Source organism: Phocoena phocoena, chromosome 15, assembly GCF_963924675.1.
Source record: "Phocoena phocoena chromosome 15, mPhoPho1.1, whole genome shotgun sequence".
NCBI lineage: Eukaryota > Metazoa > Chordata > Mammalia > Artiodactyla > Phocoenidae > Phocoena > Phocoena phocoena.
The window spans coordinates 14,715,868-14,729,253 of record NC_089233.1 but is presented as its reverse complement, the minus strand read 5'-3'; the positions used below and the strand labels follow the sequence as shown (position 1 = coordinate 14,729,253).

General features: G+C 43.6%; 1 protein-coding gene and 1 pseudogene across 1 annotated transcript in view; both read left to right on the top strand.

The window, feature by feature from the left end:
• CRCP (CGRP receptor component) overlaps nucleotides 1-11,936 on the top strand; it is a 36,043-nt gene extending 24,107 nt beyond the window's left edge. Inside the window, exons 6-7 of the mRNA XM_065893169.1 lie at nucleotides 6,695-6,752; nucleotides 11,787-11,936. Of these exons, the coding sequence (XP_065749241.1) occupies nucleotides 6,695-6,752; nucleotides 11,787-11,936 (208 nt within the window). The remainder of the gene's footprint in view (nucleotides 1-6,694; nucleotides 6,753-11,786) is intronic.
• Nucleotides 2,422-2,922, top strand: LOC136134570 (DAZ-associated protein 2-like; annotated as a pseudogene).
• Nucleotides 11,937-13,386: the final 1,450 nt, after the last annotated feature.

Sequence of the window (13,386 nt, the reverse complement as noted above, 5' to 3'; positions counted from 1 at the left end):
GTGGGCTCTCTAGTTGAGGCGTGCGGGCTCAGTAGTTGAGGTGCGTGGGCTTAGTTGCCCGGCGACATGTGGGATCTTAGTTCCCCAACCAGAGATTGAACCCGTGTCCCCTGCATTGGAAGGCGGATTCTTAACCACTGGACTACCAGGGAAGTCCCACCAACTAGTTCTAGCTTTCTTCAAGTTTTGTTTCCCTTTCCAGTCCACCTACTTTTGTTTTCAGAGTCCAGGTTTTTGCTTTTGTGTTTTGTCTTGCGTTTGTTGTTGTTGTAAACAACAGAAAGAGGCTTTAGTGGGTTTACTCCATCTTGTCTACAACAGAAGTCCTAATGGTCGATTTTTAAGACCTCTTCTCAGCTGTTTGCCTGGTGTTTTGCTTCGCAATCCCTACATCTTTTCTGCTATAAATATGCACCTGGCTACTATTCAGTTGCCTTGCAAGCTGATTCATGATTGGCCATAATCTATATATATTTCAAGTAGACTGTAATATTCAGGGGAGGATTTATTTCAGTTCTCTTTTTCCATTTGTGATCCTAAATTTGAAGATTTGTAAAGTCCTTTTTGACCCTTTAATGTCTACTTTTCATTAAATGGTTGATTCCTGGGACAGATGAACATGCCAGGGTTCTTATTGACACACAGGTTATCTATGACTGTAGGAAGCAAAAGCTGCAGGCAGTGTTGTTCTGAAAACAACAGTAGAGGGGGCCGGCAGGCTTCGTTCACTGTCCCTGGGCCCGGCTCCTCTGGGCGGTAGCCAACTATTGCAGCCCACTGGAATTCATTTGGCCTCAGTGCCTGGTGACTCAGGGGGCTGCTTGCCATATGCTATCAAGACCTGGATCATTTTGTGCTAGCCAGTACAGTTTAAGACAGGAATCACATTTATAACAAAAACTGCTGTGAAGTGCTCTTTAATTCTTATTTCTGAATATCCCGATAGAGTTTTTCTCTACCATTCTCTCAGGAAGAGGAGATTCAAGATAATAGCCCTTAAGTGGTCTGGTTCTAGTAGTACAAACTGGAGCTGCATTAATTTCCTTAAAAGCCTCCATTGCTAGAGTTCTTGAAGGTTTGGGAGGAACCATGTTTCATTTGACTTTATAGCTTTATTCAGCAAAATGGTAGTTTTGAGACTCAGCTTAAAATCACTTTGACACTAAGTCCTACGTCATTGTTTCCTGTAGCATGTTAATTCCCCAAGGCATTTGATTCTCTAATCATTTAAATTTTTTTGCTTGAGGTACTTTGTTCTTAAGAAGTGCAGCCTGGCTTGCAGCCCCAGGTCTCATCCTGAGATCTCCTTAGGATGTACAGCCATGTCTGCCAGGAGTAGAAGGACTTGCCTTTGAGACCCAGGTCTGTAAATAACCCATGTGCAGCAATGAAGACCCAATGCAGCCAAAAATAAGTAAATTCATTAAAAAAAAAAAAAAGTGGTCAGCATGGAGCTCCCTGCGCCCTTTAATGAGAACAGTTTTGGTGACCAGTTGTGGGGGGAGCTAAAGTGCAGTGAATTAAGTGGAGAGAAAGTAGAGATGATAAAAATAAGCCTGATTATGAAGTCGGGGGGCATGTTTGTAACCACCGCCCCCAGAACTGGCACCTGCAGTACGTGTGGTTCTGGGACTTGACTTCAGCAGGGCTCAGCTCCTGGGGGTGCAGAGCAGAGAACTTGACTGGTTGGTTTGACTCCAGGTTGGGGTTTTTCAGGGAGTAGCTGTAATGATTTTGTCGGTAGAAGACTTATTCTTTTTGCAACTGTAGGAACATTTCCAGCATTTCAGAGCCTGGCAGGATAATGACTGTTCAGTAAACTGAGTTCTGTTGCTTTGATTGATTTGTAGCTGAGATGTTCATTTATCCAGCCATGTCTTTTCCTACTCTTTATTCTTTATTCATGCTGTTAGATGATGGTGGTTAAAATAAATAATTTTGTTTTGAGTGAGGATTCATATTTTCCAACTCAGCTGGTCCTTCAAAGCTGCTTGCTTATTCCTAGTCTTATTCCTAGTCTCCTCCTTACTCGATTCTCTGCAGCTTTTAGTCCTGTTAACCCTCTTCACGTCCAGACCTCTCAGATGGTGACCTCACTTTTGCTTCACTGAGAAAACTATCCAAAATGAACTCATTTCCCTTCACATCTCCTTAAATTTGCTTTTTCTTTCCCCATTGCTGTGATCTCAGTGAAACATGAGCCTTTTCACGGAAACTTTGAACTTTTGTTTTTTTTGAGGGTCTTTTCTTTTCTCTCCTGTAATTTCAGCCTCTCCACCTGCTTGTGTTCTTAGCCGACAAACATGCTTCAGTTTCCCTTCAGAACCTGCCCTCCTCAGGCCATAATTGCTTTTTTACTTCTCTCCTGTCAAGAGCTCATTTCTGTCCATGACACTGAGCTGAACCAGACCCACAGCCTCCATGAACGGCAGGGGTCAGTATCCACCACAGCCAGCCTACCCTGCGCAGCCTCCTGGGAATCCGGTGTACTCTCAGACTTTGCATCTTCCTCAGGTTCCACCCTGTACTGATGCTTCACCTGCCTGCTCAGAGGTCTGCCATCCGAGCTTTGTGCACTCAGGGGCTGCCACAGTCCCCACCGTGTCAGCTGTTTTTCCTGGCACCTCACGGTATCTTCCCACGGCCTAGTCTGTGGCCGTTGGCCTTTTAGGTTGCAGAGTCCCCATGGCTTAGTATCTGGTTGGTCCCATCTCCAGGTGGTTCAACAGTGCCGGTGGGAGGAGGGTGTGATGAAGGTTCCAGATTTGGAGCTGAGGCTACTGCTGGCACGGTTCCTCCTGCAGCACCGGGTATCCTCCCACTGCGCAGCTTGCAGTCATGCAGGGAGCCCATGTCCTTGTAACTCAGTGGAAGAGAAACTTCTCCATGGGTGGCTCAGATGGTGACTACACCATCCGGTGAGGAACCAAGGCCACCTCTGTGCCAGGAAAGACATCACATAGCTTCTCACAATATAACTGCTTTAGTCACATTAACCTGAAGTTGCGGTTTAGACACATGTTGTTGAGGTGTCTTTCTGGTGCCCAAACTTTCAATCACTTTTCAAACTTAATAAGAAACCATATATATAGTAGTAGCATTACTGCCCTGAAGCATTTTGATATAGGGGGGTGTATCCATTCATAAAATGAATGTGAGTGAAGCAGCCCTAGGGACCTTCCTTTAGTTTCTCTGGAGTAATACTGTACCATACTGGTCTTTGCTTTTAGTAATAAAACATGAAATTAGGTTTGGAGAGAACTTTGATCTTCTGATTAAAGTTGCCAGATTATTCTGATTGGTCTTTAATCTCCTGTAAGTCTTTGTTTTTTATTACTTGTTATAAATGAAATACATTGGTTGTCTGCCTTTTCCTTTCCACCCTTTGCCCTAATCCCACCCTTTACCCTAGTCTTCCATTCCCTCCCACCAGTCTCCATTGAATCAGTGGTGCAGGACAGAAAGCAGTCAGACCCATTTCCTTCTCTCCTTGCACTTCTCCCACGTGTCGTCTTTTAACTAGTCTTTTATAAGGATCCTCTGAGACTCCCTCTGTGCCCTAAGCACAGACCCCTTTATTTCCACTTTGGATCTCCTTAGGCAGAAGTGGAGAGTGCCTTTGGACCCTCCTTAAAGATCATCTCTTTATACATGAACCAAACCCAAATTTGCTTTGTTGCCAGAAAAACAACTTTTCCTGATATCAAAGCATATCAATAGAAACTGTACTGAAACAGTTTAAAATAAGAGGGGCAACAAGGAGGATGCCTTTGAAAAGCCTGATGACTTTAGAGCCAAATTAAGGGGAGTTTTCAGATCACAAATTGGTTACAATTTATTGTCAGAGTGCCTGATGTGGCCACTCATGGCTCCCAAGAATTCCTAAGCTGGGTTAATGGGGTCATATTGTGAATGTCTCACTCCAAAATGACTTGAGTCCAGTGAAATCTCACTAGGGCTAAGAATATTTCGGGATCCTTAATCTTTTGATTTTTGTTTTCTGAAATTGGATTTTATTTTACCTTATAATTTCAGTTCACCTAAATTTTGTGTTCTCTACATGTTATGTTTGTTGTGGAAGTTCAGTGTTGTATGTCTTTAGCTGCACTGTGGTGCATCTGTCTTATGGGTTTTTTATACTAAAAATGTAGAATAAAGACTGTTTTGAAGATTTGAATAAAGTGATGATAATTGAATTACAAAGAAAAAAAAGAGGTATTTCCTCCACAGTTATTCCCCAGTCCCCACACTCCAGTTGTCACCGTAACTGTTTATTCCACTGAACTACTTGCCCAGGCCACCAGTGCCCTCCTTTTTGGCAAATCCAGTGACTTCTGTACCATTAACCTACTTTCCTCTCTTCAGCATTTGACACTGTTGATAATACCCTCTGTCCTGAACTTTTCCTCTCTTGGTTTCCATCACACCACTGTCCTAAGTTTTTCTTTTTCTCTTTTCACTCCTTGCTCCTTTGCTGATTTCTCTCCCGGCCCCTTGAATGGAGGTGTTTTATGGTGTTCTGTCTGGGTCTTCATTTACTCAGCAGCTGGTCTCTGGACTACGATTTCCACTCTCGTGGTTTCACATAACTCCTTGATAATAAAGCCAGCTCTGTTCTTTTTCTTTAGTTCTAGACCAAACTAGAACTAAAACTAGACAGGCTGTTCGACTGAGACCTCTTCACTGTGGTTCCAAAAGTACCACAAACTCAAATTCAAATTTTCAATTAATACATTTTTTCCAAACAGGCTAAACAGCTGACAGTAAGCCTTAACTCTCGCATTTCCTTCACCCCACCCCCCGACCCAACCTAGGCAGTTGTCAGGTCCTGTTGACTGTACCTGAAGGTGACCAGGAGCATTTCGCAGGTCCAGACTCTCATTTCCTTTCCTGCTGCTGCTGCCGCCACCCAGGTTCACAACTTTTGAGTGTTACAGTGTCTCTGCCTCCATTTTCTCAGGTGTTCTAGGCCCAGCAAGCCACTCCTTCCTTCACTTGCTCTCCAGTGTCTACAGAGTAACATCTGGCCTGTTGGTAGTCAGGGCCCTTTGTGACCTTGTCCCAGATGGCTCTTTCAACCTGTGTCCCACAGCCTCTCTAGCAGCCATTTCCTGAAACTCCATGAATTTTTGTTCTTCTGGGTGTTTACTTGTACTGTTCCTTCCCTGACCGCCCATTCCTCTTTTCCTTTTTGCCTAGAAAATCCTTAAGGGTGCAGTGCAAGAGTCGTCTCTTCTCTGAAGTCTAGAGTGAATGTTTGGGGGACTGTGAGGAGTGGAGTTTAACTACAGCCGCCTTTTTACTGTGACTACCATTTACGGGGAAATCACTGTGTGGGTCGTCATTATGAACACTATGAATGGTTATGGACATGGGCTTTCATCACAGAGTCCCAGCTCTGCCATTTACTAGCTGTGTAACCTTGGACAAAGTATTTCTTTACCATCTCAATGTCAAGTTTGAGGGTTAAATGTGCTTGCTATATGGAAGGTATGCAGTAAGTGGTAGCTGCTCCTGCTATAAATGGTAAGATTTTCATCCCTCATAATCTCCTTATGAGATCAGTAAGTACTGTTGTCATTCCTGTTTGACAGGTGGTGAAACCAAGGCTTAGGGAGAACTGGGTATCTGGTACTGCTTCCCCAAACACCTGGCTGTGGAAATTGTGGCTTATTCATCACTTTATTCCAGAATTGTTTATTGAATTGAAAGATGAAGTTGGAGGGACTTCCCTGGTGGTGCAGTGGGTAGGACTCTGTGCTCCCAGTGCAGGGGGCCTGGGTTTGTTCCCTGCTCAGGGAACTAGATTGCACGTGAGTACCGCAACTAAGAGTTCACATGCCACAACTAAGGAGCCCGCCTGATGCAACTAAGACCTGGTGCAAACAAACAAACAAATAAATAAATAAATTTTTAAAGAAAGAAAGAAAGAAAGAGGAAGCTGGAGCTCCAGGATCAGATTGAGAGAGAAATGTAGAAATTGTCACCTGCACAAGGGTGGTAATTGAAGCCACTTTCTTTCAAGTCCTCTCATCTTTGAGAGTCCACACATTTCAACCACCCCTTCAGCAAGGAGCTGTAAATTGTGACAGATGATAACGAGTATCTTCACTGTTACTTAAATCTTTTGTTGAAATTTCCTTGTATTTGTCTTCTCTCCCCAACTGGATTGTAAGCTCTTTGAGGGCAGAAGACTGTGTCTTATACTACTGTGTATTAACTCCTGTCCCCCTAGAGTCCTTGTTTTTGTTTACTAAGATAACAGGCCAAGTCTGAATAACATTTAATCTTAATCTCAAAAAGGAATTCTCAACCATTTCTAAGTGATGACCAACCAAGATGATTTTGTCAATCTTTTACTTTCTATAACTTGGATTAAGAAAGCATTATTCACATTTTCCAAATAAAATTTATTAAAACTACACCTGTGCTATCTGCTGTCAATCCATTTCTTGTAATCCAAGCCTCTGTACCATTAGGATTCTAATACACATTTGTGCCCTTGAGTAAGAGTCACTGATATAGGACTCTCTTACTCCCATTCTTTTGTTTTACAGTTGAAGAAACTGAGGGCCATGTTCCAAGTTGTTCTTCCATTTGTTATCTGACAGAGTGTTCTCTAAACAGCTTGGTCAAGACTCAAAATCCTTAGGGGTATGAGAGTTTTAAATGCTCTGTACTTTTCTTTTGACAGAGCTGAAAAGCTTCAGCTGTTGAATCACAGGCCAGTGACTGCTGTTGAGATCCAGCTGGTGAGTGAAGGAGGCTTGAATTTGGGCGGGTTAGTTTCTGGGTCTGAGATGTAGAAAGGGTCCTAAAGGCTGAGCTCAGACAAGCCAGGAACTGCCATTACTTGAAAAGACTACCAGACCACCCATTCTGTAAGTGAAAAGAACCCTCACCAATTTGATGCTAGTTAGTATGGACTTCGGGAAAGGGAAGGACTGGAGAAAATTCAATTCCTTCTGTCGGGTCTGGGGCTATGACTTGGCAGCTCCTCGTCTCCCCGGTGTCCTACACTATTCTGGCCATTGCTTCCCTGTAGAGGTTATTGCCAACCAGGTAAAAACATTAGATTCGACATGACTGGTGTTTATCTCCCCCACTCCCACCCTTTAACCTCCTTCACCTGTATCTTCTCTTGGTTAATGGAGTGCATGTGCACTTTCCCGCCTGCTCGCTCTCTCCTACCCTTCTGGTCCAGTGTCCCAAGCTAGAAGCCCAGAAGTCACTCCCTTCCCTTTATCTCCTAGTTAGTCAGTCAGTCCCAGGTTCTCTTGCTTCTCTCTCCTCTTGTTCGTTCTTCTCTCCGTACCGCACTGCATTAATTCCTGTAATTGTTTCTCAGCTCGGCTCTTGCACCTGTCCTCTCACCGGTCTCCCTGCCTCCAGTCCAGCCCCCTCCTGTCCATCTTCTACACCACGATCAGAGTTCACTTTCTAAAGCCACACATTTGATCATCTTGTTTCCCCGCGTGAAACCATTCAGTGGAACCTCAACACGTGCAAACAGCATAAAGCTTTAGAATTGGGGAAGCCAGAGTAAAAGGTGGAGATGGTATAAGGAGAGTGTGAAGATGAGGCCCAGTGGTGCAGACCCAGTGGTTGTTGTACTGGCATGTGCCATGCTTTCCTTCCACGTACAGGGCAGAGAGCACTGTTAAGCTCCAAATATTAGGCAGGCCATTCAACTGCGAGTAAAAGAAAAGTTTGGCTGAAGAATTAATAAAATGAGAATAAAGCAGTTTTCAAAGTCAGTTTTAGAAGTATTTAGCTCTTTGTCAAGTTTCCTTCAGAAAAATGTAGAAGAAAATGGCCAAAAATACCTCTGATATTTAGAGTTGCTTAAAAACAAAACAAAAAAACCTTTTTTAAAAAGGATTGTGGAGTATTTAATTTTTGACTAAAACTTTTACTGTCTTCTCAGCATTTTGTTTCTCCCCTTCAGAATGCACCCAAAATTAAATTAGAAGAATTCCTTCCATAAAGGGTGCCTTTCTGGGGGAACTGGGCTTCAGGCTAAGCAGAGATCCTTTTTTTTTTTTATATATCCTCATTATTCTGATGCTTTCGACTATATTGGAGATTCAGCTTAGAAAAGAGAAAAAACAAAACAGCAAGAAACTAATCCCTGTCCTTCTGGTTTAAGGATCACATGTCATGTCTCCTCCAACTTTAATCAGCAACATATGTTATTCATGGCTTAATGACAGATGGAGAGAAGAGATGAGGAGGATTAGCATGACCTCATCCCAGAGCCTGTAGAAAGCTCTCATTACCTGATAAGATTAGCTGCTATTAAGATTGCCTGCTCTATGCCAGACTTGGTGCCAGGGGCTTTGTATACGTCACCTTTAATGCCCTCACCATAGTCTTGGTTAGTGAGTGGCTGAGTGGGTCTGATTCAGAAACCTTACTCTGTTCCTCCAAGCCATGTGCTTCTACATGGTGAGGAGAAAGGTGTGTGTGTGGCATCCCCTCCTTTCCACAGGTAGATAGGCCTTGTTAAAAACTGGGTGTGTTATTTCCCAGCAGTGGGACTGTTTTTTGGCCAGATTTTTCCCAGCCTGGGATTTGGCTACAAAGGGTTAGCAAATCATTTACCAAGATTTGTAGCAGTGTCTCTTCTCACCAGAAAGGGATAAGAAATGAGGTTTTCCCTAGAGTGGAAAGTGCAGAGGACTTGAGAATTTCCCTGTGTTAACCTTACAGCCACTTATTCTCCCTGGGTCCAGAAGTAATCCCAATATTCAGCATTTGTCAGGATTCACTTTTGGAGACTGAAGCTTCTTTTTTTCATTTCAACTTCAGCCATGATTTGTTGTGATCCTCAGATCCACAGCCAGCTGCCTGCTGTGTGTGAGGAAATGAGGAAGCCACCAGCTCTGTGACCTCTGCCATGCCCTGCTATATATTCATTTGGGACCATTTGTGAGTCCTCTGGCCTAAAGACAGGACCGTGACCCCCCTGACCTCACAGGCCACTGTCCTGAACGGCACTGCCATCTGTGCCTATTGTAGTTTAGTGATTGTAAAAAGGCTTGAATTACATAGTTCCATGCTTAAATTATGTTCTCCTTTGGTCCTTACTATAGGCGTTACTTTTGTTTTACTTTAGAAAAACTCAAACTATATAGAGGTTAAGTGAACCGTTCTGGGTCATATAGCTAGAAGTGTCTGCTGCTGTTAGACTTTGCGTTGTTTTGAGGAAAGTAGGAGGTTAGGCTTGGCAGCTTAGAGTGAGAAGCAACCATTTTTGGAATGCAGCAGCCCAGTCTGACAGCCCTGATAACCAGTGTGATCTTCATCTATGATAAAAAATTTATCATTTATGTTGACCTGCCTACAAAAACTTTGTATTTTTACATTTCATTTGCCCTTACATTCAGAACAACTTGAACCCTTTAATGTTTGGGAATGTTGAGACGGTGCTTTGCATTTCTTTATTTGGGCTGTTTCTTCTGTGTTGGAAAGAAAAGCTGAGGAATAATATAGTTATTATTTACTCTAGCGATCCAAGAGGGGTTAGTAAGTTTTTGGTTTCTGCAAGTTTCTTTTTTGTGTATATTTCATTCTGCTTAGTACAGCTCAGGTTTTCTTCCTGTGACTGGGAAAGAAAATTTCCCGACTCTATCCCTGAGGGTTGTGTGCTGATAAAGGCTTCTGCTCTCGGCAAATTTGGCAAAATTAGTAAAGCTTGTCAGCCCTGTTGCTAAGAACACACCTAGATGAAACTGGATCTGTCAGACCCAGAGATTGGGATGCAAGAAGGTGGCCTGTCAAAATCCTCTCTGTTTGGTTTTCTAAAAAGAGCCCTCAGAGGTCATACAACCAAACTTTCAAACCAGTGGACTCTGGTGTGCCATACAATGTCTCTAAGAGATGAAATGATAGAAACCTCTTACTTGAGGCCGTGATATTCTAGAAGGAGCTGGGACTCAAAGTCTCAAAAGACCTTGCACTGCTTGCTGTGAGATACAGATCACGTTTTCCTTGTGATGCGGAGCCTCCATATACTTGTCTGTAAATTGTCCTCATTTTATGTACAGCATCATTGAGAAGAGAAGCTCTGGTGGCAGTGATTGTAGGAAAACCCCTGGTCCACTGTGGAGCACAGATAATGGAGGGAGGTTGTCACTGGTCTAACAACAGTCTAAGTCTCCTTCACCCTCTTCCCCTGAGGAAACAGTTCATCATCAACTGTGTGTGCCAGTTATTCATAAACTTGGAGACACTTTTCTCCCAAATAGAGATCATTTTTTCCTCAAGATTAAATTATCAAGTCAGATATATCCCTCCTTCCTCCTCCTTCATTCTTTGGAGGCGGTGTATGTTAGAGTATTTCCTTTTACAGACCGTAATTTTACATGGCTGATTGTAAAAGTGGGCTTTTGAGGATTGTTTCTTGTTCAGTAGAGAAGTTACATGGAACCTTTGAATCTTTAGAATATGGTCATTTTATTTCACAGTGTGATGGGAAGAAGCCCCATTGGTTCACCTGGATCTTTACTCTAGAACACCCAGGATTATTATCTAGTTGTGGAAACATTTTTGGACTGAGGTGAATGAAGAGACCAATGGTTTGCCAGGACTTTGATCTTGGGCATGTCACCTGGCTTCTTTAGATTCTGTACTGTTGTTTGTGAAGCTAGGCAGTCAGACTGAAGTCCTTTTGAGGATTGTGAGCCATGCTTTACTCAAATCTGCCAGGATTTCTTTCTGAAACTCCTTTTGGTCTTAGTTGCCAGATTTCAGAGATTGCTATGCCACAGGGTAGGACCCTGGACACCTTTAACTGAGAAAGCTATTTGTGATAGATGGCTAATGCCACCAAGTGAGCGTGGTTAAGTAACTTGACCGCCTGCATACTGCTTTTACAGAGGTGGTTGATGACATCATGTTTGTGTTAATTAACATATTGAGAATTAGAGGTGAGGCCACAAATCGTGGATATCATCTGTGTGTTCAGATATCCAGGACCATGTCAGAAACTGGGCTCTAAGTGGACCTTTGATGGGGTGGTGGGAGATTGTTTCCCAGCCATCACTCATCAGACTCCTGCATTCCCAGGAGATGACCAAGGCCACGGTGTGTGTGTTAGATTGTAGGTGTTAGAGATGGGCAGGTCTGGCTTGGGATTGTAGTTCTGCCCTTTGCTGGACTTGCTGTGAGGTTTAAAAGAAATAATGGGTGTGAAGTGCAAGGCGCAGTGCCAGGCGCAAGAGCTCCCTGATGGGCCTTGTCAGTGTTGGTAGTAGTGAGGAATAGAAAAACATACAGGCCATTTGGCACATAGCGGGCAGTCATCAGATGAGTTGTTGATACTATTCATGAGTTACAGATGGGCTTGTTGTTATATACAAAAGTATATAAAATGCCATTTCTCTCCCCAGAGGTGAGTTTTCTTTGCATAAACAGCATATGCATGTGTGTGTGTGTGTGTGTGTGTGTGTGTATGAGTGTGTGTGTGTGTGTGTGTGCACGCATGTGTGTGTATGAGTGAGTAGAGAACTGTTAGGCTTTGCTTTTTAAGGAAAAATGCTAACCTGCAACTCGCTTTTTTCACTGACCCGTTTGGAGCGGCCACATCAGCTTACCCTGGAGTTTGAGCTGGCTTCTCTCTCCCGTGGAGCCAAGATGGAAAGGACCTAGAGACCCCGGGCAGCTCAGGAGCTAGGTCCTGAGCTCTGTGCTGAGGGGCTGGGCCGGGACCAGGAACAACATGGGCAGGGCCCTGTCTGTGAGGCCCCATTGTAACTCCTGGAGGGTTTTCTTTCCTTCTGCAGATGGTGGAGGAGAGTGAAGAACGGCTGACAGAGGAGCAGATAGAAGCTCTGCTCCACACCGTCACAAGCATCCTCCCTGCGGGGCCAGAGGCTGAGCAGAAGCAAAATACCAGCGATGACGTGACAATGGATGAAGAGGACCCAGCATAGAAGAGCACAACTGGCCCAAGTGTCTCGTGAAGTTGAAAGGCCCAGCAGCCATTTCCCAGACGTTCAGAGGATTATTTATTTGGTTTTACCTTCTATCCCAACAGGCCTGATTTCCTGGTTAGTTGGGTAAACCACAAAAATAAGCCTTTCTCAAAAACAAGCTAAAAAGAAATCCTTGTGCCTCTGAAAGAAGAAACGTGGTGGATAGGCTGAGGTTGTCAGGGCAGAGAGCTAAAGAGAGGAAGAGTGAGTCCAAGAGGACAATACTGTGGAACTCTCTGTGGTAAAAATATTTCTTCTGTGGCCTTTGCCATGGTTGTGGGAAGGTCCCTGTACACAGCTGGTAAAATACTTGCACTGGCTTTGATGGGCCATATCCTAATTAATTTCATCTGCTTCCCCAGGAGCTTCCCAAGCAGGCATGCAGAGCACTGCTAGGATGAGAGCTGAGTTACGAGAATCCTGTTGGATGGCTAAAAACTCCCAAAGCAGCAAATAGTTGCTCTAAGTTAAAATGAGCCACTGAACTGGGCTCACCTTAGAGGAATCTTTTCCTTGAGAACAGCAGAGATAAGAGAACGCCTGGACAACTCTTCATTAGGTCTAAAGGCCCCTTTCCTCTGCTGGCATGGGCTTTGTTTACAGCTCACTAATTAGTCTTAAATGGTAGAGCACCAGCTCGCTCCAGTTGAAAAGAGGCACTCCAGACTGAATGACCATGTCACCTGCCTTTCTGAATACCTTCAGTTTCCTGCCCTGTGACAGGCTCTGCCTGTTGAAGCCAGGTGAGCTTCATTTGCACAATGGGCAAATTGTTTGCAGCTTTTAAAAAGGGCAATTCCCTGGGGTTCCAGTGGTTAGGACTCTGCACTTTCACTGCTGAGGGCATGGGTTCAATCCCTGGTCAAGGAACTAAGATCCCACAAGGTGCAAATTGTGGCTCGAAACAAAAAAAAACCCAAAAATGGAGAGGGTATAGTTATGTAGCTCTTTTTGTGGATGGAACATGAAGAGCTAGAGGTTAATTACTAAGAATTTGAATTTTTTGACTGTTGCATCAGTTTTTGAATTTAAAATATTAGAATAATTACCATGTGAAGGACTTGTTAATATTCAGGCTTTGGAGAGTTTAGTAGCCTCAGACATGTAGTTGCCTTAGATCCTAGGAATATTGTTAAAAATTAATTTCCCATATTCACTCTGCTCCCTATTTGGGGAAGAAAATCCCCATAGACATTAATTTTTCAAATTGGTACTCATGTTGTAAGATCACATTTTCAGTGCTTCTGTTAATTGGATTACTTCCCACCCCTTGGAATTCCCAGGTTATTTCAGCCTCCCCACCACCCCTGCCAATAGGCAGTTATGTTCATCTTAACCTTATCATCTAAAGATCAATTGAGATCTGCTTACAGGCAACGTTGAAATTAACAGGGCATTTATTTTTTAT